This window comes from Dipodomys ordii, unplaced genomic scaffold (assembly GCF_000151885.1).
Source record: "Dipodomys ordii isolate 6190 unplaced genomic scaffold, Dord_2.0 Scaffold5, whole genome shotgun sequence".
NCBI classification, from domain to species: Eukaryota; Metazoa; Chordata; class Mammalia; order Rodentia; family Heteromyidae; genus Dipodomys; species Dipodomys ordii.
Window position 1 is genome coordinate 25,308,044 of NW_012267221.1, and position 25,744 is coordinate 25,333,787.

Consider the following 25,744-nt stretch of genomic DNA (forward strand, 5'->3'; position numbering starts at 1 on the left):
TGTCCATAGAATACCAACATATAAAGGATGGGCAGAGAGAGAGGAAGAGTCTTGCAAAGGGTAGCAAGAAGGCAGAGAAGAGAACCGTAGTATATTAAGAAAGAAAAAGAAAAGCCATTTCAAAGAGGGAGTACTCAGCAATGTCAATCTGCCAAGCAGTGAATAAGAACTCAAAGTTTTCACTGGGTATAGCAAGTTATTCATTCACATATAAATGTGTCAGGCATTGTGCTCACTCCTCAAGATGTAGAAGAAAACCTTTGAAGAGAGTTAATGACAAGCAAATAAAATACTTAGGAATTGTGATAAGGATGGTAAATAAAGATAGGTGACATGATGGTTGAGCAAAGGGCACCGGCCTTTTACTGATAGGAGGATGAGGGCATCTCTCTAAGGAAAATAAAATAAGCCAAGACCTAAGGCAGAAAAGGACTGAGTATGGCCAAAGAATTAAAAGGAGGTTTGTATGGCTATACTACAAGAATAAAGATGGGAAGGAGAGAAACTCTCAAGCCTATAGATCACACTAAGGAGCAGTTAAGAAGGATTTAGATGATGACCAGCCAGTGAATTGAAGATGGCTCTAGCCATTAGTACTGAATAGATGAGTTTTTCTCTTTTACACTAGTTTTAATCATTAGAAATGGGGCATTTTACTATTCTTCCAATCATTGTTTATTATCAAGATAAACTTTTCTATTTTATATACTATCAGGATAAACTTTTCTATATTAATAGATACTATATAATCACAAGCACATTATTTTTATATTAATTTTGCTATCCTTTTAAGCTTGATCCTTTTTTAAATTTCTTTCAAATATATCCTTATCTCTTCATTCTACCATTGTTTTTTTTCCAAGATACTTGTTTTCAAGTAATGGACATCAGAATTTAAATGTTTTATAACAGGATGCTACAGAGTACTGCTAAGACAAATATGGGTTAATAACCCATCAAAAACTGATGAAAATCGCTTTCTAGAAAGGTTATATTTGAGTTTTATTTAATCTTCATATTTATACACATACATATGACAAAGAAAAATTGGTGAAGAAAACTTTGGTTTTGTCCTGAGCAGTTGACTGAATACTGATTTGTTTTTTATCTACCAGAGGAAGATTTCGTATTTCACAGAGATATCAATAATAATGCATGCTCCCATTTACTTAGTAGCTATTATCAGGTAAGTGAACTAGGCACATTACAGAAATTTTCCTAATTATCCCAATACCTCTGAAAAACAGGTAGCAATCTTCCCATTTTACAGATGAGAAATATTCACAGAGAGGTTAGGTGAGACTGCTCAAGACTGTAAGTCCAGTTTGGGACTGTAGCCATTATACCAAGTTGCCTAAGACCACTAATAGTTCTTTAGAAATAATTGTTAAATGATAATAAATCATAATGAATTTTAAATGATAAAAAGTTATATTCAATTCTAACTGAAATATTAGCCAGAGACACCACTGTTGCATAACAATGTTAATGGTATTTTTGTTGTTTTTTTTTCAAGTTGGAGGATAGCCAGAGATCAGTGGCTCATGCTTGCAATCCTAACTACTCAGGAGACTAAAACCCAAGGATAGCAGTTTAAAGCCAGGCCAGGCAGGAAGGAACATCCATGAGACTCTCTAATTAATCACAAAAGGCCAGAAATAGAGATGTGATTAGCCTTGAGCTAAAAAAGTACAGGAGAGCATTCTGGCCCTGAGTTCAAGTCTCAGTACTGGTGTGTGTGTACACACATGCACACATGCACATGCACATGCACATGCACACACACACACACACACACACACACACACACACACACACACACACAAATGGAGAAGAGAAGTACAAGGAAGCTAAAGCAAATTATCATACTGTATTTTTTTTTTTTTTTTGTCGGTTGTGGGGCTTGAACTCTGGGCCTGGGCACTGTCCCTCAGCTCTTCTACCACTTGAGCTACAGCGCCACTTCCGGTTTTCTGGTGGTTTATTGGAGATAGGAGTCTCACGGTCTCTCCTGCCCGAGCTGGCTTTGAACCGCGATCCTCAGATCTCAGCCTCCTGAGTAGCTAGGATTACAGGCGTGAGCCACCAGCGCCCGGCTTCATACTGTATTTCTATACCAATCTATACCAAGATTTCTATTCTAGGTCCACTTTCCCCCATTTGATTAGCATACATATTTTATCCAACAAAGTATTAGCACTTAGCTGTCTGTTTTTACAAAACATTCATCTCTCAAGAACTACAAATGGCTTAAGGTGTTTCCAAATGAGAAAAATAATTAAAGCAACAAGTCAGAACAAAGGCATTATGATGTTCTCAGCAGAAGCTATAGATTTATCATATGTGAGGTCTGTTTCTACATACCCAAGTCATCAACCAATATATGATTTAAAGAAATCTAGATATTTAACAGAAAGGAATTGCTGCCAGGTCATATTTATTTTCCTTAACAAAACACACACAAGAGCACAAAATTCACTTATATGTCATCATCATTATTTTACAAGTATAAATAATACTAAGAATTCAAGTACAGTCAAGTGCAGGTATATTTCCTATATGTTAATATGTAAACATAAACTAATTATATACAACATATGCCTTTGGCCCAGCTGCAAAATAAAAGACATCAATAGAAACACTGCACTTGACTATTCAATTACATTCTTACTGAGAATTCGTACCAATGCCTATATAGTTACAATTATAACTTTAATATCAATGTAAACACCTAAACAGATATTTCCACCACACTGGCAAATATCTCGAGTTAAAATTCTACTAGGTTATAATGATGAAATATTCAAAAATCTTAATTGTGTTTCATTTCCTTAAAACAAACACAACTAGAGAATTATTCCTAACCAAAAGTATTCCTATGTCAAAATAAGGATTATTTACAAGTGATACATATAGAAAACAAAAGTGCTATCCATTTTTGTTAGGATAGACAAAATATCTAAAAGCTATCTAAATCTGTGAATCATTGTACATTCAAAAGTATCTCATTTCACTGGTATTGCTTGCTTTTAACTTCAATATCCTCTAGTTTAGTGATATACTGAAATTTCTAGGCAATCTGAATTTAAATGGTTATCAAGAATATACATGTAGGGGCAAAAAATATTTTTAAGTACCATCAAAAAAAGCAATAACTGACATCAACAAGGCTACTAATATCCAGTTGAAGGCACATGGAAACATTTACTACTTTGTCATCAAAGATTCTCCACTTAGTTCAAGATTAGTAATAGAATCAGCTCTGAAAATGGTTGATTTGGCTTCATTTGTTGAGTTTTCCTCATTCTCTGTTTCTTCTACTTTCTCCTCTTGTTCCTCTGAGCCAGATGCCTTTTCTGTCATTTGGTTTGTCGGCTCTGTAGCTGGTATTTTGTCATCTGTCTGTTCTGTGCTGTTATCAAGGACATCTTGTTCTTCTAAAGATTCTGGAAACATTCAAGATTTTAGGAAAACAGTAATGTTAAAACTGTTAAATACAGCAAAATACACAAACACACATGTGGCAGGAACGGATTAAGAAACAATACAATTTTTATTGTGATTCTAAAATCTTTTAAAATTAGTACTTTCTATAAGAATATTTATGATGTAGTATCACTGAAGAAAAAATAGCCAAAATTATATTTGAATGTTTTCAAAACTACTAGCTTCTAAAGACACATTTATCAGTTGGATACCCAACTCCCAAGTCTAACAAACAGAATTAGGTGCTATAAGACTACTGTGTAGCCAATAAACTCTTAGATTATACTGTAAGAAGAAACTGTTCCCCCTTATACCTGAGCAATCCTGTAAGCAATGTGTAAATTTTTCTTTTATGTGTACGTATGCATGTGTGTGTTTAGGTGATATCCCATCTTATTTTCATCTTGATTATTCAAGGAATGAGGAAGTCAGAATTCATCTTTTTCAAAAGTATGGCAAAATTCCCTCTACCCAAGAGCAAGGCAAATTCTCACTCTTTAAAACTCTAGGTCAGTTATAATCCTAGCTACTTAGGAAGCAGAGATCGGGAGGATCACAGCTTGAGGCCAACCCAGGCAAAAACATTTATGAAAATCTCATCTCAACCAAAAGCTGAGAGGGTTGTCATGAGCCTATAATCCTAGATGTGGTGGGAGGCAATAATAGGAGGTTCATGATTCCAGGCCAGCTGGGACAAAAAGCAAGATCCTATCTCAAAAATGTCCAGAGCAAAGTAGGGATGGAGGCATGACTGGAGTGACAGAGCACTGCCCAGCAAGCACAAAGCCCCAAGTTTAAACCCCAAGTTCACCAGAAAAATGTTCATATTTTTAAAGATTATTAAAATTTGTAGTTTTCTTGTAAAAAAAAAACCCACAAAACTCTAGGTCAGAATTTATCTCTAGTGTGCTAGAAAGAAAAGGGTCTTTTTCCTGTCTTCATAGCAAAAGTTAAAAGTATAGATCTCGGTCTCTACCTGAAAACTATTTCCTTAAACGCTCTTTTAAGTTTTATTAAATTTAAATACCTTAATAACAATTTTATTAAATAAACTGTACTTAATATTTCAAATTTTAAAGAATGACATAAAGGAGGGACTAATAGGAGCAAAGAAGCTTTGAGCCTTCCAATTTCCAAGTGAAAGATAAAATCTAGCCTTGAGGTAATAATCTTACTAGAAAAAAATAGTTAAATCATGTCAGCTAGGCAAAAAAACAGATTTTCTTTTCTTTTTTTTTTTTTGGGGGGGGGTACGGTCGTGGGGCCTGAACTCTGGGCCTGGGCGCTGTCCCTTAGCTCTTCAGCTCAAGGCTAGCATGCTACCACTAGAGCCATAGCACCACTTCCGGCTTTTTTTTTTCCTGCTTATGTGGTGCTGAGGAATGGAACCCAGGGCCTCATGCATGCAAGGCAAGCACTCTACCACTGAGCCACCAGATTTTACTACTGTCATAGAAGATCCCTTATGATAAATTACAAGTATTATTGATTCAAAAAATTTGGAAAGACAACCTACTTAGGGTAAAGTTCTAGTTAAATTCCTTGCCTAGTATGAGCCCAAGTTTTGCAAAATAAATATAGTTTTGCAAACATATTATCTGTTATAGGTATATATTCGCCTGAAATTTTAAGACATTCATGGTTTTACCATACCAATTATAATAAACATATTTATTTCTCCCACATTCTTTGCCAGGCCTTTGAAAATACTCAATTTTTATTTCCTTAAATAGATGTTAGCCCTGGGTTTACAGTGAACTACAAATTACAATTGATAACACCTTTGTGTAGGAAAATTTCATATTATAATAAATATTAGTGGGTAACATTCATAAATCATATTTGTGACAAATGTCATAAAATCCTACTTGTATCTCAATAATGAACTTAAAATAGCATTGTGTATCACTTGGGCTCTTAACAAAAATCCAAAAAGCAGGTCATGAGTTTTGTTCTTCAAATGTTCCATGGTAGAAAGGAAAAAGCAGATAAAGGCAAATGAAACAAGTCATTCCTGCTGCAAAATCAAACAAGTTCTGCAAAAAATGTTAGGAGCTGCCAACCATTTGTAATTCTACCCTCACAGAATTTATCCATGGTAGAATTTTAGGAGTCGCAGTTTTCCATAACTCTTTAGCCATAAAGCAATACTTACTTGGCAGGAACTTTATAATTTGTTTACCCAAGTCTTCTGAAACAAGTCAATAAAGCCACACAACATGAAAAAAAAAAAGTTCAGAATCTAAGACACAACCCACAAATGTCCATGTTTAAGAGAACACAGACCCACATAGTTTATCATACTTTATCTGACAGATTGTCTCAAAACTATACTGACACAAAAGGGGTATCAAAATTCAAGGTTTATTATATTGAAGTTTTTGTTGTTGTTGCTGGTTTGGATTTGGGGGAAGGGGTTGGTTTTTTGTGCCAGTCTTGGAACTTGAACTGAGGGCCTGAGTGCACTCCCTGAGCTTCTTTGCTCAAGTCTCGTGCTCTAACACTTGAGCCATAGCTAAACTTCTGGCTTTTTGGTGGTTAATTGGAGTTAAAAGTTTCATGGGCTTTTGTGCCCAGGCTGGCTTCAAGTTGTAATCCTCAAATTTCAGCCTCCTGACTAGCTAGGGTTACAGGTGTAAGCCACCAGTTCCTCACTATTAAAGTTTTGTGTCATTACTAGATTCAGAATTACTTTACTAGTCAAAGCCAATTTTAAAATTCTGAGTTCATAAAAAAGCTATTAATATAGGAACTGTAATTCTGAAAGGTTTAAATATCTGTAATAAAGTCAAAGAAATATCATATGCTACCATAATTAGAAAATATGTTACACAAAGTTCCTAATCAATATTGTAATTTTAGATACTAAATAGAAAACTAAAAAAACTGGTGAAATGATAGCAAGGGCTGAAAAATAATCAGAATCTCTTACTAACTACTTTTCTTCCTTTGGGTTGATTTGCAGAAAACAAATCTTAATAGCAGTTACACTACAAAAAAATAATGTGACTTTTATAATGCAGACATTAGATAGTCTAAATGAGCCAGTATTTGATGTTTAGAAGCTAATTTCATTTTGTAAGAAATTACACAAACAAAATATAAATGACAGGTACAAATAAAAATATCCTATAACAAAATCTCAGGGCTTTTTAATAAGACTAATGTACTATTTTTAAAGTACTTCCATGAGAAAATCATATGCCTATTCTGTGTAGTTGTGGAGATGAGAAGGGAGCATAGGGGAAAAACAAAGGAGGAGGCAACAATGCTTGATAAGAAATGTACTCATTACCTTGCTCATGTAATTGTAACCCCTCTGTACAGTATTTTCACAATAAAAAACTTATTTAAATTTTTTTTCTGTGTAACTGTAGGTTAAAACAGCTTGGTGATATAAAATACATTTTAGAAGATAGAAATACTTAGCCACATAATATTAAAAAAAAGAAACCAAGCCGGGGCACGTGGCTCATGTCTGTAACCCTAGCTACTCAGGAGGCTGAGATCTGAGGATTGCAGTTGTAAGCCAGGATGGGAAGAAAAATCCATGAGATTCTTATATCCAATAAACCACCCAGAAAAAGGCGGAAGTGGCACTGTGGCTCAAGTGTAGAGCCCTAGCCTTAACCACAAAGAGGCTCAGGGACAGCACCCAGGACTGGCAAAAAAAAAAAAAAAATCAGCCTTTTTGTTCACAATAAGCAAACCTATTATGCTCTGTATGGTCCAATTTATGAGCCAAAACTGTTACCTGGAAAACCTATGTTAACCAGGTGTAAAAAAAATTATATTAACTGTAGCATCTACAATCCCAATACAATTTTACCACACAATCTGACAAAAATGGTCCATCATTTTTTTAATTTCCAACTTTTACTTCTCTCACACTCCATCCCAATGAAAGACAAGTTTTTCCCTCACTAAATAATGAACTGGTATACAGTTAGTAGAGCAAAGCCTCAACTCAGATAGACAACTCTAACTCATAAAACTGAGAAAGCAATATAATGAATACCACTGCTCCACACATAAACCGCACATAGAAAACATACAAGAACTTTACCTTACTTGTAAGTTTTTATACTAGCTCTTGAAAGAATAATTTTGTAAGAAAATTAAAGAATAATCTAGAAACAATTTCATTTACCCAGTATATGTGTTCACTATTTGTATACCCAAAGAACATCATATTAAATTGACAATTTGTCTTTGAACTCATAGATTTTTTTAAAAAGCAATTTTAAAAGACTTTCCTGCCTTACAAACAATAGTCAATTTACTGTTAAGGAACAAAGGAACAAACCAGATAACCAAATGAATAAAGTTAAATTATAGCCACTTATGAGGAAATATCTAGAATTCAACAAGAGTATCACTGAATTAATTACTACTGGCAAATAAAGTATGAATTTTACTATTAAGCAGTGGTCAAGATGAAAGTGGTTTAGAAAGCTGAAGGTGGTTTAGAAGGCTGAAGATGGTTTAGAAAATAGTTTCTGATGGTCAAAAGATATCTATATCTGCCGGGTGCTTGTGGCTCATACCAGTAATCCTGGCTACTCAGGAGGCTGGGATCTGAGGATCGCAGGTCAAAGCTAGCCAACAAACCACCAGAAAACTCAAGTGGTAGAGCACTCGCCTTGAGCTGAAGAGCTCAGAGACAGTACCCAGGCCCAGAGTTCAAGCTCTATGACCAAAAAGAAAAAAAAAAAAAGAAAGAAAAAATCTATAGCTAAAGTAAGCATGAAACAACATGCCACAGATCATCTTGAAAAGCTGAAGATTAAGTGCCTATGCATTTTGGATAATATAATTTTCATGATCAATAGCAAATCTACTAAAAGACAAATTTTCTCCCATTCAACTTAACCTAAATATAACAGTATTTTGCATAGAAGGGTAGATGGAAATCATATCACCAAAATAAGTTTTATCTTATGTAAGCTTTACTATTTTTACTAGTATTAGATGCCATGAGTTTTATTATTGAGTTATTCATTCACTAAGAGCTATTATCTATTAAAATATATTACATGAGTCCTAAACAAAATTAGAGTAATGAAGACATAATATTAACATTTTTTTAAACATGGTAGTCAAAAAACCAACCACAGTCCTAGAGTAAAATAACAATGTAGATACCTAGAAGTAATAATTAGGTTACTAAATTTAATTAAAAATGGTATATCTCAGGTATTTTTAAAAGCTGTTTTTCTCCTTTTGAAACAGTCTCATTATGTAGAGCTCAAGCTGGTCTTGAACTCAGAAGCCTTCTGATGCAGTCATCCAAGTGCTAGGATTACAGGTGTGCACTAATATGAATGTTCATTTTTATTTTATTTTTTGAGGCAAACTCGGGGCTAGTGGGAAATGTTCCTCAACATTTTTGCTCAAAGGCTACCACTATTACCATCTCTGGCTTTTTCAGTGGTTAATTGGAAATCAGAATCTCACAGATTTTCTTGCCCAGGCTGGCTTTGAAACTTGATCCTCAGATCTTAGCCTCTGGAGTAGCAGAATTACAGGCATGAACTACCAGTGCCCAGCTTAGGACTTTTCTGAGGGTAAAATGGAGTTTATTGTCACTTGTTAGAGATTCAAGTATTACTATTATTACTATTATTTATTGCTATTATTTAGTCAAGTACTATTATTTAACAATAAAGTGGGGATCTCAAAGCAATTCACTTTTTAGTACTCCATATCCATTGTGATTTCAGATATAAGGCAATCTGTTCCGTATCCCTTATTTCTGTTTTTTTCCCTTAATTATTCGTCACCAAAGCATATAGACAGATACACAGTGGAGGAAGGAGAATGCTGAGAATTTAAATTTTAATGAGAAATTTCTTCAAGGTCTCTGATGAAATCTGTATAAGATTCCATGTTACTCCAAAGAGTAAAGCCTGATTTCTCAACCTAAATGTAAAATCTTCTAATATCAGAATCCAGACAAACTTGAATTTAAAAATTCTTGTGTCATAGACTAGAAAAAAAGAAGCTACTGACATTGGCTGAAAGAAAACTTCAGGTGAAAGTTAACTTTTGAGTACATCTGTAAATTCAATACCCTAATCTATACAATTCTTGCTGATACCAATAAGCTATTTCAATGTTAAAAAAATACAAAAATTGAAGCAAGAATGTTTTTGTTCATTCCTCAATTTTCTGCATCATTGAAGAATTTAGAAACCAGAAACCTACATTCCCAGTGGCATTGCCTATTAGCTGAGCAGATGATTAAGATGATATGGTCCTATTTAATAGTTCAATTTAATTGTAAGGGTACACTACTGGCATCCAAATCATATCCAGCTTCATCAGTTCATCAGTAATACTTCCCCATTGTTCATTGAAGGAATCCAGATTTGAATTGAAAACTGTATTATAGTGTGGTAATAGGAATCTTGGAGAAAAGTTTCAGTCTTCTGGAGAGCCAAAGGACAGAAAGATGTTCATGGCCAATTTGATGAATCCAAAAAGAATTATGAAAAAGTTACTATTCTAGAAACAGCCTTAACCAAACAGAATTGTTGCTTCCGCTTTTAGTAGTATGGAGTCTGCAGACCCTGCCTCAAGGTTTGCCTTTGCCTATTAACATTACCTTACTGGGGTTGAGTTTGAGCCAGTTAGACTTCATTCCAGAGATTTCAGACAGAAAATGAGACATCTGGGGTATTGCTCCGCCTAGATTAGATGAGAAGGAAAGGTACAGCTGGGTGTTGTTTGCTAACTATCCATCTTGACCTTAGCAAAAGAAATAAAGCACAGGACCCATTATCAAGATTTTTATTTTGCTGGCTTTTTTCTTTTTCTTTTTCTTTTATTTTTTTAATCCCACCTATTGGCTTCCGAATATTCACTTTAGCTCTCATAAACAAGGTTACTCATGGCAAAGACTTCAATTTTTCCTCTAGGCATCTTCAGTATGATATCCTTTAATTCTCAGCTTGGAGATGCTGCAATGCCAACGCAGGTGGTTTGCATGTGAAAGCATGCAGCTCAGAACAATGACTTAAGCAAAAGAAAAAATTTGACACGGTTTGAAGTTGATGTTGCAGACTTGGAGAAGATGAATGCATTCATTCTGTGCTGGAAGTACATAGGCCTCTGTCATAGCTATATATATTCAATTTTATTTTGATGTTAGTAAGCCAAAAGCGAAGCCCAATTCAGCATACATATTTTAGGTTCATTTCAAAGTCCAAAAAAAAAAAAGTCCTGAAATCTCACACTAAATTTCTGATTTCTAAAAGTTCACTGCCTCACAGAATATACAAAAAAAAAAATTTTGTTTGCAATTGTTATATTTTTTGAGGGGTTGGTTAAGGGAGAATGCTAATACTAAAGCTTGAACTCAGGGCCTGGGCACTGTCTTTGATCTTTTGTTCTCAAGGTTAGTTAGTGATCTACCACTTAATCCACAACTCCACTTCCAGCTTTTGCTGGAAATCAAATGTATATAAATAATTTGTAGAAACTAAAAGGTGGAATGCTGACTGTTAAATTAAATATAGGGTTCTGGGGGCTCATGCCTATAATCCTAGCTACTCAGGAGGCTGAGAGCTGAGGTCCAAGGTTCAAATCCAGCCCATGAGAATCTTATCTGCAATTAACCACCAAACAAAGCTGGGACTAAGGCTATGTCTCAAGTGGTAGAGTGCTAACCTTGAGCAAAAATGCTCAGGGGTAGCACCCATGCCCTGAGTTCAAGCCCCAGAACCAACACAAAATAACTAATTAAATGAACTAAACTTCCAGTATAAATATTTTCCTACACCAAGAATACCACCAAAATATCATGGACTCTGTCATAATTTTAGCAATTATTATTTCAGTATTTTAGTATTATTTTAATATTTCTTCAAAATTTAGCAAAGAACTCCTGACTGAATTTTAATTGCAAGAAATAGTTGGCAGTTAATAGTCAGGTCTATCTCATCTTCTCATAAACGTCCTCAAGAATTCCTAAAATAGAATTGCAAGATGAATTCTAAATTACAAATTCTAGGAAATTGTTTCTGCAAATGTAGGTTGGTTTTATGTAAATGACAATGTTAAACTCATATATAGCTATTGTTTTGTTTCAATGAAACACAGTCCTTATTAATATAACCACCCAAAAACTGCAAAGATGATTTTCCAATTCCAAAAATTTTCTGATAATTTCTACCAATTCAAGTGGAAGATACATACCTATTGTATTAATATTAATCACAATTTTTCTAATTACTTCATTAATGGCTGTTTCATAGTCAAATAACGTTTCATTAAGATACACTTTTTTTAAAAAAATGACTCAAGTTTTCAGAAGAGCTCACTCCACAAACAATGTTTACCTGGCTGGTGTTAAATGCTGCTCACGACAACATAACCTGCATTTTAAAACATGAACACATCTTACCAATCACACAGGAAGGCCACCAAGAGCAATAGCTGACGTGCATACTGCAAATATTGGTAAAGTTAATCTACTGTTATCTGTAGGCATTACGCTTTTATTACTGTTAAACAGCGCACAATTTTAAGAGAAAAACAATTAACATACTCATACCTTCACTAAATCGATTCTCTGATGAAAGCATACTTTCTGACGTCAAGTCATCAACTAAACTTGATCCTTCAACTACCTGCCTCTTCTCAAAATTAAACTCTGGAAGTCTTGGAGCCTGGGGTCTAGTTTTTCTTGCAGGATTCAAGAAAAAACAGTAGGCACATCGAAAGGCTGTGGAAAATTGTTTTTAATAAAGAAAATCACAAATCAAAGAGAATTTTAAGACTAATCAGATAACTTAATAATTACAAAGTCAAAGAACCTCTCAAAGGTTATTTTGTGAAATTCATTTTATTATATTATGGTATGTGTTTTAACTAAAGTTAATTTCAAAGTATACTTTCTAGTTATTAAAATTAGGATATTAATTCTAAATAAAAGATATAACAAGTTAAATAGTGGTTAACTAATACCATATTAATAATTTAAAGTTATTACTAAACTTGCAGTTGTCAACAGAATCATTATAAAATCCAGAACCTTGCTCATGTCATATTTCCAAAGTACTATTTAACAAATAATAATTTAATAATGTGTGCATGAGACAATCATCTGTGAGCTTAAAAGACAATGCTCATTCTTAAAATCCACTAAAAATTAGACTATTTGTAGATATGTCCTAGACATCATAATTTTTTTAAGTGCTTCAGGTGATTTTGATGTGTAGTAAGTTTTAGTACAACTCACTGTGAAGATAACCCAAGTTCTTCACAACTCACAGTACTTCACAGCACATTTTAGGTAAGGGCAATATGCCTAGTCAATGTAGACAGGTTCTAAAAGAACTGGCATTACATAGAAAATGCATAGAATAAAATATTTAAGAGTAAAATATTAAACCTAACTGTTCAATAATTCTTACCAATGTATTCAAATTCTTCCTTCAAAGCCATACCATTATGAGAAAAGCACTGCTGACAAATAAGGGCATACCTACATAAAAGGAAAAATAATTAACATAACAGATACAAATGTGGACAAAGTTCATAGAAGAGGTTACTAGGACACCAAGGCTAATTTATATTTCAACATAGCTCAATATGCAATAATAGATGATACATTATTTGGAAAAATCCTTAAACAAAATCCAAGGTCAACCAAAATCAAAACTTTAACCTATTTTTTTGGGGGGGTGCAGAGAGGAGGGGTTGGTTGTGGAGGGTCTGGGCCCTGTTCCTGAGCTCTTTTGCTCAAGGCTAGCATTCTGCCACTTGGAGCCACAGCACAACTTTTGATTTTTTTTTTCTTTTGTTGGTCGTGGGGCTTGAACTCTGGGCTTGGACGCTGTCCCTCAGCTCTTCAGCTCAAGGCGAGCACTCTACCGCTTGAGCCACAGAGCCACTTCCGGTTTCCTAGTGGTTTATTGGAGATAAGAGTCCCACCGACTTTCCTGCCTGGCCTGGCTTTGAACCGTGATCCTCAGATCTCAGCCTCCTGAGTAGGTAGGATTACAGGCATAAGCCACCGGCGCCTGGCACCACTTTTGATTTTTGAGTGGTTAATTGGAGGTCTCACGGGACTTCTCTGCCTGGGCTGGCTTTGAACTACAATCCTCAGATCTCAGCATCCTGAGTAGCTAGGATGGTAAGTTAAGAACTACCAACATTGGACCTAAACTATCTTGAAATACAATTTGTACATCATATTAAAAATAAACTAAGAAAAAGCTGAATATATCGTTAAGCATATTCAATAACAGAACACTTAAATTTAGGTTTCCCAATGTACATTCCTTGTGATGATAGCTCCCAAATCTGTGGTCAAATGTTTAGAAAAAGATGTAACCCTTTTTGGAAATTCACAATGAATATTATTCAAACCTCTGAGAAATCTTGCAGTAGAAAAAAAAAAGATACTTAATTTAATTTCTATACATTGGGTTTCCTGTGCTTGTTTTCCCAATTACACATTATCATCATCTTCTATTCTCTTTATAATAAAGCTGTCAAACATCTACTCTGCTACCCAATGAACTTTTTAAAATCTATACTATGACAACTGCTCTACACTTACATACCTAACTTCCTAGAATGACAGCAAGGACATGTAAACTGTTATCACTATTAAAAGTATTACTCTCATCAAGTTCAGAACTGACACCTGTCAAAGTTCTTTTCTTCCTATTTACCAGGTTTTCACTATTTTTGTGTTCTCCATCTTTAAAAGTTTCAGTAACATAATTTAAGTTCTCTAAAATTAATCTTATAACCAAACTAGTCTTATTTTTTCCAAATAGATTTTATCTAGATTGTTTTTTCCAACTTTTACCAAAAATGTGAATGTGTTACTTTTCAGTGGTTTACAATGCTCCAGTATGTCCTAATAATTAGGAAACAAGAGCCACAAAAGTACAGAACATCTAGTATAGATATGGCTTTACACACCTGGCGACAGGGGTATACATATACATCCTGACTGATAAACATTTTCATTTTCCTTTATTTATCAACCTAGTAAACATTACCTGTTCTGTGGACCATCACCAACTAGATATTCAACAATTCTGTCCAGAGCACCTCGTTCTCGGGGAAGAATGGGTCTTGCTAAGGGTGGACCTGGAGGATGAAGACCTATTAAATAAATAAATCTATATAAGATTTATATAAAAGATATAAACAGGAACAAGATAAATGTGTTGGAACTGTTAAAACATTTTAATGAAACAAATAAAATATTCTTATATTTCTAAAACATACGCATTTTCATTAAAAATACTGTGCAATAAAAAAATTTAAATGTCTACTACATCAAAACTACCAATTTAATATATTAAGAAACAAACGTAAGTTAGGTTCTATACAAACTAAAAAAGACATTTCACTTTCTGAATCACTTTGAAAAATGTAACTTATGTTGGTTTAACATGTAGCAGTAAAATGGATGGCAGTGTCAAAGGAATAATAACACAAAGGGCAGAAGAGAAGAAATGTAAGTAGTCTTAGAACTACATTTAAAATGGTAATCACCAAAGGGAACTGTGGTAAATTAAAGATATAAACTACTATATCCCAACGTAACTATTAAAATAACTCAAAAATATTACAAACAATAAGGCACCAAAAGATTGACATAATAATAAAAGATACTATAATAAATTATTATAATAAAAGATATCCAAAAGAAGGAAGAATGTAAGGGAAAGGGCAGGCTTCTTTGCCTTACACCTGCAATCCTAGCTACTCAGGAGCTAATAGCTGAGAACCAAGGTTCAAAACCAGCTCAAGCAGGAAAGTCCTGAGACTCTCATCTCCGATTAACCACCAAAAAGCTGGAAGTGAACCTATGGCTTAAGTGGTAGTACTAGCTCAGAAACAGTGCCCAGGCCCTGAGTTCAAGTCCTAGAACCAGTGGTAACACAGGGAACACATGCAACAAACAGGAAAGGAAAAAGCAAAAGCACTTAAAAATTTAAAAGCAAACTCAAACATACAAATTATTACACTAAACTTTTGTGACATGAATATTCTTCACAATTAAGTAAGGACAGTTAGACTGGATTAAAAAAAATTTAAACTAGACTTCAACATATGCTCCATAGTCCCTCTATCCTCCCCCCACCACCCAAAAAAAAAAAACACTAAAAGAATGGAGATACACTGGCTAAATAGAGTAAAATTAAAATAATAGATAAAAAGACACTAAGAGTAATCAAAATATCTAAAGTAGTTATATTCAGAGCAAAATTATCATAATGGATAAAATGGATTAACTTCCTAGTGACAAAAATGTTTATCAAGAAAAATTCAGTAGTCTTTCTCAGTAATTTATAAAGTAAGCAGACACAACTCAGGAATAACTGAAAACTTTAACAATACTCTCTACTATCAAGTTTATAAAATTGCCTTTCATACATGCTCTATCCAACAGGAACAGAATATGTTCTTTTAAAGTGACATGCAAGAAGTACTAAAACATGACATACTTTATATGTGACTCCATGTGTATGAAGATAATATATATTATTTGGTTTTTTCATTTACTTAAATAATAGATAACATTTACACTTCATACATTGTTCATCTTTGACCTCTAAATACTGAAAAGTAACTATATGTAGGAAATACTCTTAATTGAGAGACAACAAGGAGATGAAAAGAAAATTAGAGAGTAAAATTTTAAAAGCATGATGTTTGCCTTTGTATAACAAGAGAAGGTAAAGAGTAGTGTGTGTAGAAATGGAGATTTACACGGAGATTTTATTAAAAAAAAAACTGAACTAAAACGGGGCCCTGTTGGAATAAGTCTTAAAATATAGAAATTCAAAATTCAAAAATGGCTGTTACAAATACTTTCAAGTTATTAAAATGTTAAAGTCTAGCATTACAGTTACAATCTTTATTGTCTTAATACTGTCACAAAAGAAGGGGCAACTGATAACACAGTAATAATTATTTACTAATGAAATCTGGGTTTGTAGAACAAGTTCTTAGTATTTCAAATCAAGCATATTTTAAGATATCAGGAAAGTAAGTTATTAGTTACTTGTATTAATAACATCCAAATATCATTGAAAAATAATCTTTAATATTGATATTGTCATTGATATTGTCATCCCTCTTATATTTTCAACTTGACGAAGCATCCCAAATTAGTTTTTGCTTAGCATGCTCTGAAGATTGAAAGAAGAGCATTTCACACACAGAGCAAGTTATATAACTGAGCCATGTCGCCAGTCCACAGATTTTGAAAGCATTTAAGCCAAAACTTTTGCTAGATTATTTTACTTCTACATATTTAAAGTTAACATTTCCACAAAGCAAACTAAATACATAAATAACCTATACATTTTATAAAACTATCTTAAACTTCCTTCACACTAACTTTTAAAATAATGCATCTTCATTCTCATCTGTTACGGACAACAGTAATTAGTGCAAACATCAAAAGCAATCATTGCAGGTAAACTGGTCATTTTTATACAACTTGGCAAATGATCAAGTACCTGCTGGTTATTAATTTTCAAACATATGGGAGCCCTGTGGTAATACACATTAAATTGATTCTCTTCCACAAAAATGGTATAATGAAAAAATGAATTATTAATCTTCTTTATAATAAATCATATAACTCATTTATATTTTTGGCAATATACAATCTAAGCCATTTTCAAATTAATTAGTAACTTTACTAAAGTATGTTTTATTTACACACACATGGAATTTAGGCCATTGTCAATTCTACAGCCCTGTCCTTACAAATACAATTCTTATAACTGTGTAAGTTACTAAACTTTTATATCTTCAAAACAAAATACACAAGTGAAAAGTTATGTATTCTCACCAAATAAACAGAACTTTAAATCAGAAATTTAAATTACAACTTAAAATTACAAATCAGTTATTTAAATAACAATTAAAAGATGATTAATTTTCAATCAACAAAGCTATTCTCAATTTCACTAAATATACAGTGTCTGTATAGTGGGAAATTTTAATGCATTTTTATAAATTATTTTAAAAGCATTAAGATTTATACAACATTGTATCTACAGTCAGCTTTGTTACTGTTTATAAAAATTAATAGTTTTCTAGTTTTCTTGAACTTTATGCTGTGCTTTTTAAAGGAAAACATGTCAAAAGTCTGCCAGAATAAGTAATATATAGGTTGCTTACTGATTTATTACAGAAATACTGGTTACTGGATAGCAACTATCCTTAGCCTCAAAATTATTATAAGTTATATTTACATGTATCTAGTCATAAAACAAAAAAATCCAAATTAGATTATCCTAAAATAATTTACTATCATATTTAATAAATCTTCCATAGAAATATATGTAAAATGGTGTGATGTGCTAAAGCAGTGAACTACGATGCCTCAAATTCCAAAAGAAACAGAGCATTTTATGGTATGTGTTATACTCCAGAATGGAATCTCTTCCTAAGATCCATCACACTGAAAAGAGAGAATCCAAAAAATAAAATATCAAAAGGTCCAATAACAGGTCTTTATAAAGTATCTACTAGAAAATATTAAGATTCCATGACTTAGAAAAAATAAAAAGATAAATCTACTAGCCTATATTAGCAAAATCAGGATTGGGTACAAAAATACAATCTTCCTGATATATGTTCATTGTCATGTTTAAAATCATTATATGAAGGGATTAGCAAAAAACATGAATACTTTGTAAAAGTATTCCTTTCAAGCTCTATTATATATGAATCTGGAACCATTCTGAAGTTAAATATAAAAAGATATATTATACTGTTGACTACAGAATACTACAAAGTTTTATTGCCATTTAAACAAAGAAGCCATAACAGTTAAATGAGCTCAAGAAATAGGTTTCAGTATCACAAGGTGCCAGCTGTAAAGAGTTATGGCTAATTGGATATGGAAGTCCTGCTTAATCAGATAACTGCAATGCTATTTCCAAATGAAATGCCATTTCCATACTGTCTGAAAATGGCCCGTTTTATTGGTAACTAGAGAAAACAATATAAACTGTAAATAACATTAAGTGCTCTGTTTACCCATTCCAGGCACTGAAGTAGCAGGGGATCCAAGACGTCTTGATAAAGCATTTGATGGTAGGGAGGAAGTAACAGTTCTTTCCGGTGGTCCACCAGGAGCTGAGGCATCCTTTGGTGGTCCAGGAGACACTGGAACTTGTGGAGGAGGAGGTCCCTGATTAGGAGTTGCAGGTGTTGGAGAAAGGTTTCTTTGAGCTGCAGTTCGCTGACGAATCTCTAAAAAGAATAAGTATATGCTATTCTTAATATCCAATATACATACCATATTAGCCAAAAGACACTGTAGGGTCAAAATATCTTGTAATGAGAAATTTATAAAATCTAATGCTGAAAACAGAGAATTCTTGTATCTGGAACCTATAATTTAACTGTACATGTTTACAGGACAAACCATACCTAATACCATTTTTTTCAGATAAATTCAATATCTACATAATAAAACCAAATAAATTCACCACTCAACTATGTGTCATGCCTTTTCATAGTAAACCTACTTAATTATGATAAAGGAAGGAAAATTTATTGGAATTAGTATACTTTTTAAGATTCAAAGTGATCATTTTAAGAAATAAATGAATATATATATATGTCCTCAAATTATGAAATTTATCATAGAAATGCTTAAACAGTATTCTTTACTATAGAGGTACTATTTCTATTGTCCTTTATACTATGACTATCTTTTAGGAAATTTTCTTTTTTATCAATATGTTCAATAGAGAAAAACTTCCTTTCTACATACACAATGTAGAAAACACAAGATTCTTTGGGACAATGATTGGCAAATAAACCAAATTCAGGCTGCTGTTTTATTGGAACACAATCCTGCTCTCTTGTTTACATATTGTCCGTGCCTGATTTCACACAGTTGAGACCATATGGCTATCATGGCCCTTACAGAAAATATTTCTTGATTCCTCTCAGAAACATAAAAGTGTAACATCATCCCACTATAATCTCACTGAATGTCAATAGGAAGAGTTCAAATAAAGAAGTCCTTCATAACTTGTTTTTTGGTCAGTTGTAGGACTTGGACTCTGGACCTGGGCACTGTCCCTGAGCTCTTCAGCTCAAAGCAAGTGCTCTACCACTTGAGCAACAACGGCACTTCCAGTTTTCTGGTGGTTAACTGGAGAAGATTCTCACAGACTTTCCTTGCGTGGGCTGGCTTTGAACCACAATCCCCAGATCTCAGCTTCCTGAGTAGCCAGGATTAAAGGTGAGCCACCGGCACCTGGCCTTCATAATAGTAATACATACAAAATTAAATTTTCAAAATTTCTGAATTAGTGGGCTGAAACTAAAAATTATATTTTAATAGGCATAAAGAGTAAAACTGTATCCTTGTAGAAGAATAAAACACTTCAGATTTTGATTGTTTTAAGTTAAAATTTTTTATTAAAGTTCACTGGAAGCTAGGTAATCCTAGCTATTCCAGAGGATGAGATTTGAGGTCCAATCCAAGCAAGGCAAGAAAGTCTACAAAAAAAAAAAAAAAGAGGGAGAGCTGTGGCTCAAGTGATAGAGTGTGAGCCTTGAGTACAAAAGCTGACAAAAGCTGACATTCCAGCCCAAGTTCAAGCCCCAGAATACATGCACACATGCACGGGCAGACGGATGGACACACACACACACAAACTTCATTGCAATTGAAGTTTTCACTCTATTGTCAGATCTCAGCTCAGCTCATCACAATACATGCACACATGCACGGGCAGACGGATGGACACACACACACACACACACACACACACACACACACACTTCATTGCAATTGAAGTTTTCACTCTATTGTCAGATCTCAGCTCAGCTCATCACAATCTAGCCTACAAGTTAAAGGCTGGAATTTATAGAAAGATTTTCTTGGGGGCTTGTTAATAGCTATGTGACCTTGAGCTACTTTAAAATAAACTCGTTTTATCTGTAAAATTAGGATCACTATTCTTTTTTTAATTTTTATTTATTTTTTATTGTAAAAATACTGCAAAGAGGGGTTACAATTACATGGGCAAGATAATGAGTACATTTCTTATCAAGCATTGTAGCCTCCTCCTTTGTTTCCCCTTCCCATCCTTCCCCCGCCCCCCACCCAATCCTCTCCCCCCCCCAACCAAAGTTGTAAAGTTCGTTTTCAACATGACAACTTGTACTTCTCATTGTTGCAACGGGTCCACCTGTATCCTTATTTAAACGACTTATAACTATTCTTAATTTATAAAATTGTTTTGAGAATTAAATGTCTGTTCATTGATAGCTAACAAACTGAATATTTCAGATGATATTGTTTCACAGTTTTTTTATTGTTTTCTGTTTTGTTTTTCTGGTGCTAGAAATCAAGTATATCCGCAGTTCATACAAAGTCTTTTCAAACTGCTTCAGCTGTAATTACTGAGCCAACAAATTTTCTGATTCATAATTCAGTCACTTTAATAATAAATTACAAGTACAATATCATTGTATAAGTAAAACTTTTTATACTTTGCCACTTTCCATATGATTTATGCAGAAAAAAATCAGATACTACCTGGCGTAATCAATCCTACCTTAACTTCTCCTAAATATATAGATGGACACTTGTTTGTTTGGGTTTCTTTTACTCATAAGGAATACCAGAATGGGTAGTTATGCATTAAAAGTACAAAAAGTAGTTGGTATAAGCCAGTAAAATACATTAAAGTAATTATTTTTAAAAAGTAAGTACCAGTGGTCCACACCTATAAGCCTAGCTACTTAGGAGACTGAGATCTGAAGATCACAGTTTGAAGCCAGCCTAGGAAGGAAAATCTGTTAGACTCTTATCCCCAGTTAACCACCAAAGAACCAGAAGTGGAGCTATGGCTCAGGTGGCAGCCTTGAGCAAAAAAGCTGAGGGACAATACCCAAGCAAGCACTGAGTTCAAGCCTTAGAACCAGCACAAACACACAAACACACACACACACATAAAGGTTGTACAAAAGGCACTAAAGTCAACATCATCATATTAAGTTTGGTCACCTAATTTACTAAAACATAAGTCATCAAATACTATAAACAATGTTTAGTACATTTTCCAGTAAAGCATGCCCCCCAAAATTACATTTTCACCTAAATAAATCATAGTCTATATTAGACTATATCAAAAGGAGCCATTATCTTGCATTTGTTGAACAAAGACTGAAGACTGCTTCCTCTGAATGTACATTTACTCTAAAAATTAACTGATATACTCCTTTAATATTATTCATTTGTTATGAAAAACGTGAGTTCTTTAACGAGTTAACATAGGACATCATATCTAATGGTCCATACGAAATTAGCATAGTAATTCTAAATCTGGGCTAGGAAGGTAGCTCAGTGGCAGAGCGCTTGCCTTGCATGCCTAAGGCCCTGGGTTCGATTCCTCAGCACCACATAAGCAAAAAGAAAAAAAAAGCTGGAAGTGGCGCTGTGGCTCAAGTGGTAGAGTGCTAGCCTTGAGCTGAAGAGCTGAGGAACAGTGTCCAGGCCCAGAGTTCAGGCCCCACAACCAGACCCCCCCCAAAAAAATTCTAAATCTAACTTTAGCAAAGAGAAAATACATTATGGAAGAAATATAAATGGGACTGGAAAATACTGCATCATTTTCAAAGGAATAAGTAGAGAAGGATTATAGTATCATTAATAGTTTTAATAGCTAGCAACATAGTACAGTCTATATTTCGTAAGACATTATGAAACATTCTATAGTCTCACAAGTTAGAATATAAGATTTATTTTTATTCACTTGTTTTTTATTTTAATAATTTTTATTCAGTTCCTATATTTAACTGCATAATACTAGCCTCCAAAGAATTTTAAGCATTTCCCATTAGTCTGGCAAAACATCATTTAGAGTAGTAATAGACAGGAGGAGGCTGAACATTCTCATTAATAATCAGTTATTAATTTGACAAAATTTCCAGCTGGGTCTTTTGGCACATGCCTATAATCCCAGCATTCAGAGGGATGAAGCAAAAAGATTGTATATTTAAGGCCAACTTCAGCTTCAAAGCAAGTCCCAAGCCAGTCTAAGTTGAAAAGGTGAGGACCTATCTCAAAACAACAAAAATTGAATAAAATTCACTGTCACCAACTATGAGAAACATATCTATGTTGGTTTTAAATTTAAAAAAGAAAAAGAAGCCAAGTAAGATTTTAAAACATTATTATAGTAAAAAAAAAAAAAAGAAAGAAAGAAAAAATAAAACATCATAGTGGTAGGGGGAAAACAAAGGAGGAGGTAACAACGCTAGATAGGAAATGAACTCATTACCTTACTCATGTAACTGTAACCCCTCTGTATGGTATCTTTACAATAAAAAATATATACTTAAAAAAAACAAAAAAATATAGTTAGGTTCAAACTTTCTTAATTTCTCATGAGAATATGAATGCCTTCTAGTTGTTGTAAAAATTAAAATGAGATAATCAGCAAAAGAGTTTAGCCAGTGCACATGAAAATTACTTAATAAATAACAGCTACTAGTATCAGTCATGTAAATATAAAGGCTGCAGAGATTACAATAAATTAAAAGCCAAGTAATCTTAGCAGAGAATGGTGGGGCACATCTTTAATCCAGAATTCAAGAGGTAGATTCTGGAGAATCATTGATTTGAGGCTAGCTTGAGTTACACAGTAAGATCCCATGGTTAAAAAACAACAAAAAGGGCTGGGAAGGTGGCTCAGTGGTAGAGCGCTTGCCTTGCATGTCTGAGGCCCGGGGTTCGATTCCTCAGCACCACATAAGAAAAAAGCCAGAAGTGGCACTGTGGCTCAAGTGGTACAGCGCTAACCTTGAGCTGAAGAGCTGAGGGGACAGCGTCCAGGCCCAGAGTTCAGGCCCCACGACCGGACCCAAAAAAAAAAAAAACAACAAAAAACAAAAGGGTTGGTGATATATCTCAGTGGTAAAGTGCTTGATTAGCATGCATAAAGTCCTGGTTCCAATCCAGCAATGCCAGAAAGTTGTGTTTTTTTGTTTTTGTTTTTTAATGTAAAGACTAAGAAATCTAGAATTTCTACAGCAATTATTTTTTAATATAGATGCTCTATAATGCAAATAATTACCCTTTAAATTTTTCATCTGCAGTGAAGTGATGACTTGAACTTCAACTCAAGATCCAATAATGATGGAACTAATCTAACAATTCCAGAAGGATTTCTGCAAGTCAGTGGGTTGCTTGTAAAGATTGTTCCTTGGAAAGGAGATCCCAAATCTTACAACTATAACAACAATATATTTTTCTTGTAATGAATCTTAAAGACTTAAAAGATGATATTATTTTTTAATTTATTTTGGGGGAAAAGCAATACTGGGAATTGAACTAAGGGCCTTGCACTTGGCTAGGTAGGTGTTTTCTGTTTGTGCCACATCTCTAGTCCTTTTTTTTTATTGATTACTTTTGTTGTAGAATCATGATTAACTCCTCCTACCCCCACTTTCCAAATCTAATTGCCATAAGGTCCAATCAATCTATTCCTGAATTATATTTTAAATCTCTTCTTCTTCTTTCTTCAACTACATAGCTGTAACTCTATTATTAAATGTTAACCTAATTAATCTCCATACCTCGGCATTATTCTCTATTCTATCCATTCTCCATGTGACCACAAAAAAAGTGTTCTTGCTCAAAATTTCAAAGCTTTTAGTTATTTACCATGTTTCATATAAGATAAAATCCTACTCTATGATGTTGTATACAAAGCCTTTCATAATTTAATCCCTCCTTCACATAAATACTACCTTCCCTTTTTCAGGGCTAAGGCACTATTACAATCCCTCAAGGTACTAAGTTTGTCTTCCTGTTATTGCCCAAGGAGTAATCTCTTTACCTAAAGGGTATTTTCCCAAATCACCATGATTCATGTCCCCTTCTATCTAATTGTAGTCCTTAGTAGACCAAGTTGTTCATTTAGCTATGTATACCCCTTTCACCATGAATTAATAGGCAGAAATTGAATATAACCTCAGGATGTGGCAAGGTAACTAGCAAGGAGTCTGAGCTTAGTAAAAGTCTATAAAATGAATCTATTTTCCTACTACATTTCAATTTTAAATGTCCAAATGCCTATTACCCAATTTACATGGTGTGATACACAGAATAATGGCTTCCCACAGATGTCTACAATCCCTTCCCCAGAGCCTATAAATATGCTATGTTACATACAAGGGGCATTAGCAGCACAGACAGAATTAAGGTTGAGTTTATGTTGCCTGCTACATTGAGAATCTCAACCTAACTTCAGATCATATAAAAAGCCATCTTCAAGCAGAAAATTTGCTAATATATACCACTTGCAAACTCTTCCTGAGCTTACCTTTTCTTTCCTGGTGGCCATGAGGCTTGAACTCAGGGCCTGGGCTCTGTCCTGGGGATCATTTTGCTCAAAGCTAGCACTTTACCACTTTGAGCCACAGATCCCACTTCTAGTTTTCTGGTGGTTAATTGGAGGTAAGAGTCTCACAGGCTTTCCTGCTAAGGCTTAATTTGAACTGTGCACAATCCTCAGATCTCAGCCTCAGCTAAGATTACAGGCATGAGCCGCCAGTGCCCGGCTGAGCTTACCTTTTTGTTGTTACTCTACATCTCTAACTTGCAGTTATCTTAACATCTATTGTTTTGTCACCTTAGTGACTTACTTGTGGTATAGTTTGTCTTCCCTCTCTCCTTTAAACAGCCTGCACCTTAGCATTCACCTTGGGACTTTGCTATGGAAGTGTTCTGCGTTTGGGTTCTACTTTTGTGGCTCTGATGTCCCAGACAGCTGCGGGCTGGGGACTTTTCGCGGCTTAGGGGCGCAGAGCTGGTGAGGGTTGGGGGAGGGTCTTCGCGTTTTTCCACCTTTGTGCCAGTTTTGAGGTTTTTTTCTTTTCTTTATTCGGTCTCTGTATTTCTCTAGTTGTTCGCCTTTTTTGCTTTTGTCGGTCTCTTGGGGAAACTGCGTGTTGGAGCTGTAGTGTTTCCCTACTGGCTCATCACATCTTGGATCATCTCTCCCTAAATTTTCATCTTAAATGCCACTATTGCCATGAATCCTTTCTCCATCCTATCACTGAGTTAATTGCCCTTTTTTGGAATCTCTCTCCATAATATTTTCTTGGCTTCCTTATGACTTGCACTTTGTTTTGGAGTTAATGATTTGTCTTGTCCTTGATTACCACCTCTGTATGCAACTCTGAATCTTATGCAGTGGCCCAGCCCCACGGCTGCCTGGGACCTCAGCGC

At 34.3% G+C, this 25,744-nt stretch overlaps 1 protein-coding gene across 1 annotated transcript in view; it reads right to left on the reverse strand.

Moving 5' to 3' along the window:
* Window positions 1-2,405: 2,405 nt before the first annotated feature.
* The window catches only part of Kiaa1715 (KIAA1715 ortholog), a 65,432-nt gene continuing 42,093 nt past the window's right edge, over window positions 2,406-25,744 (reverse strand). The window contains 5 exon segments of the mRNA XM_013027472.1: window positions 2,406-3,446; window positions 12,044-12,214; window positions 12,906-12,976; window positions 14,508-14,613; window positions 18,520-18,735. Coding sequence (XP_012882926.1) covers window positions 3,208-3,446; window positions 12,044-12,214; window positions 12,906-12,976; window positions 14,508-14,613; window positions 18,520-18,735 — 803 coding nt within the window. The 3' untranslated portion in view covers window positions 2,406-3,207.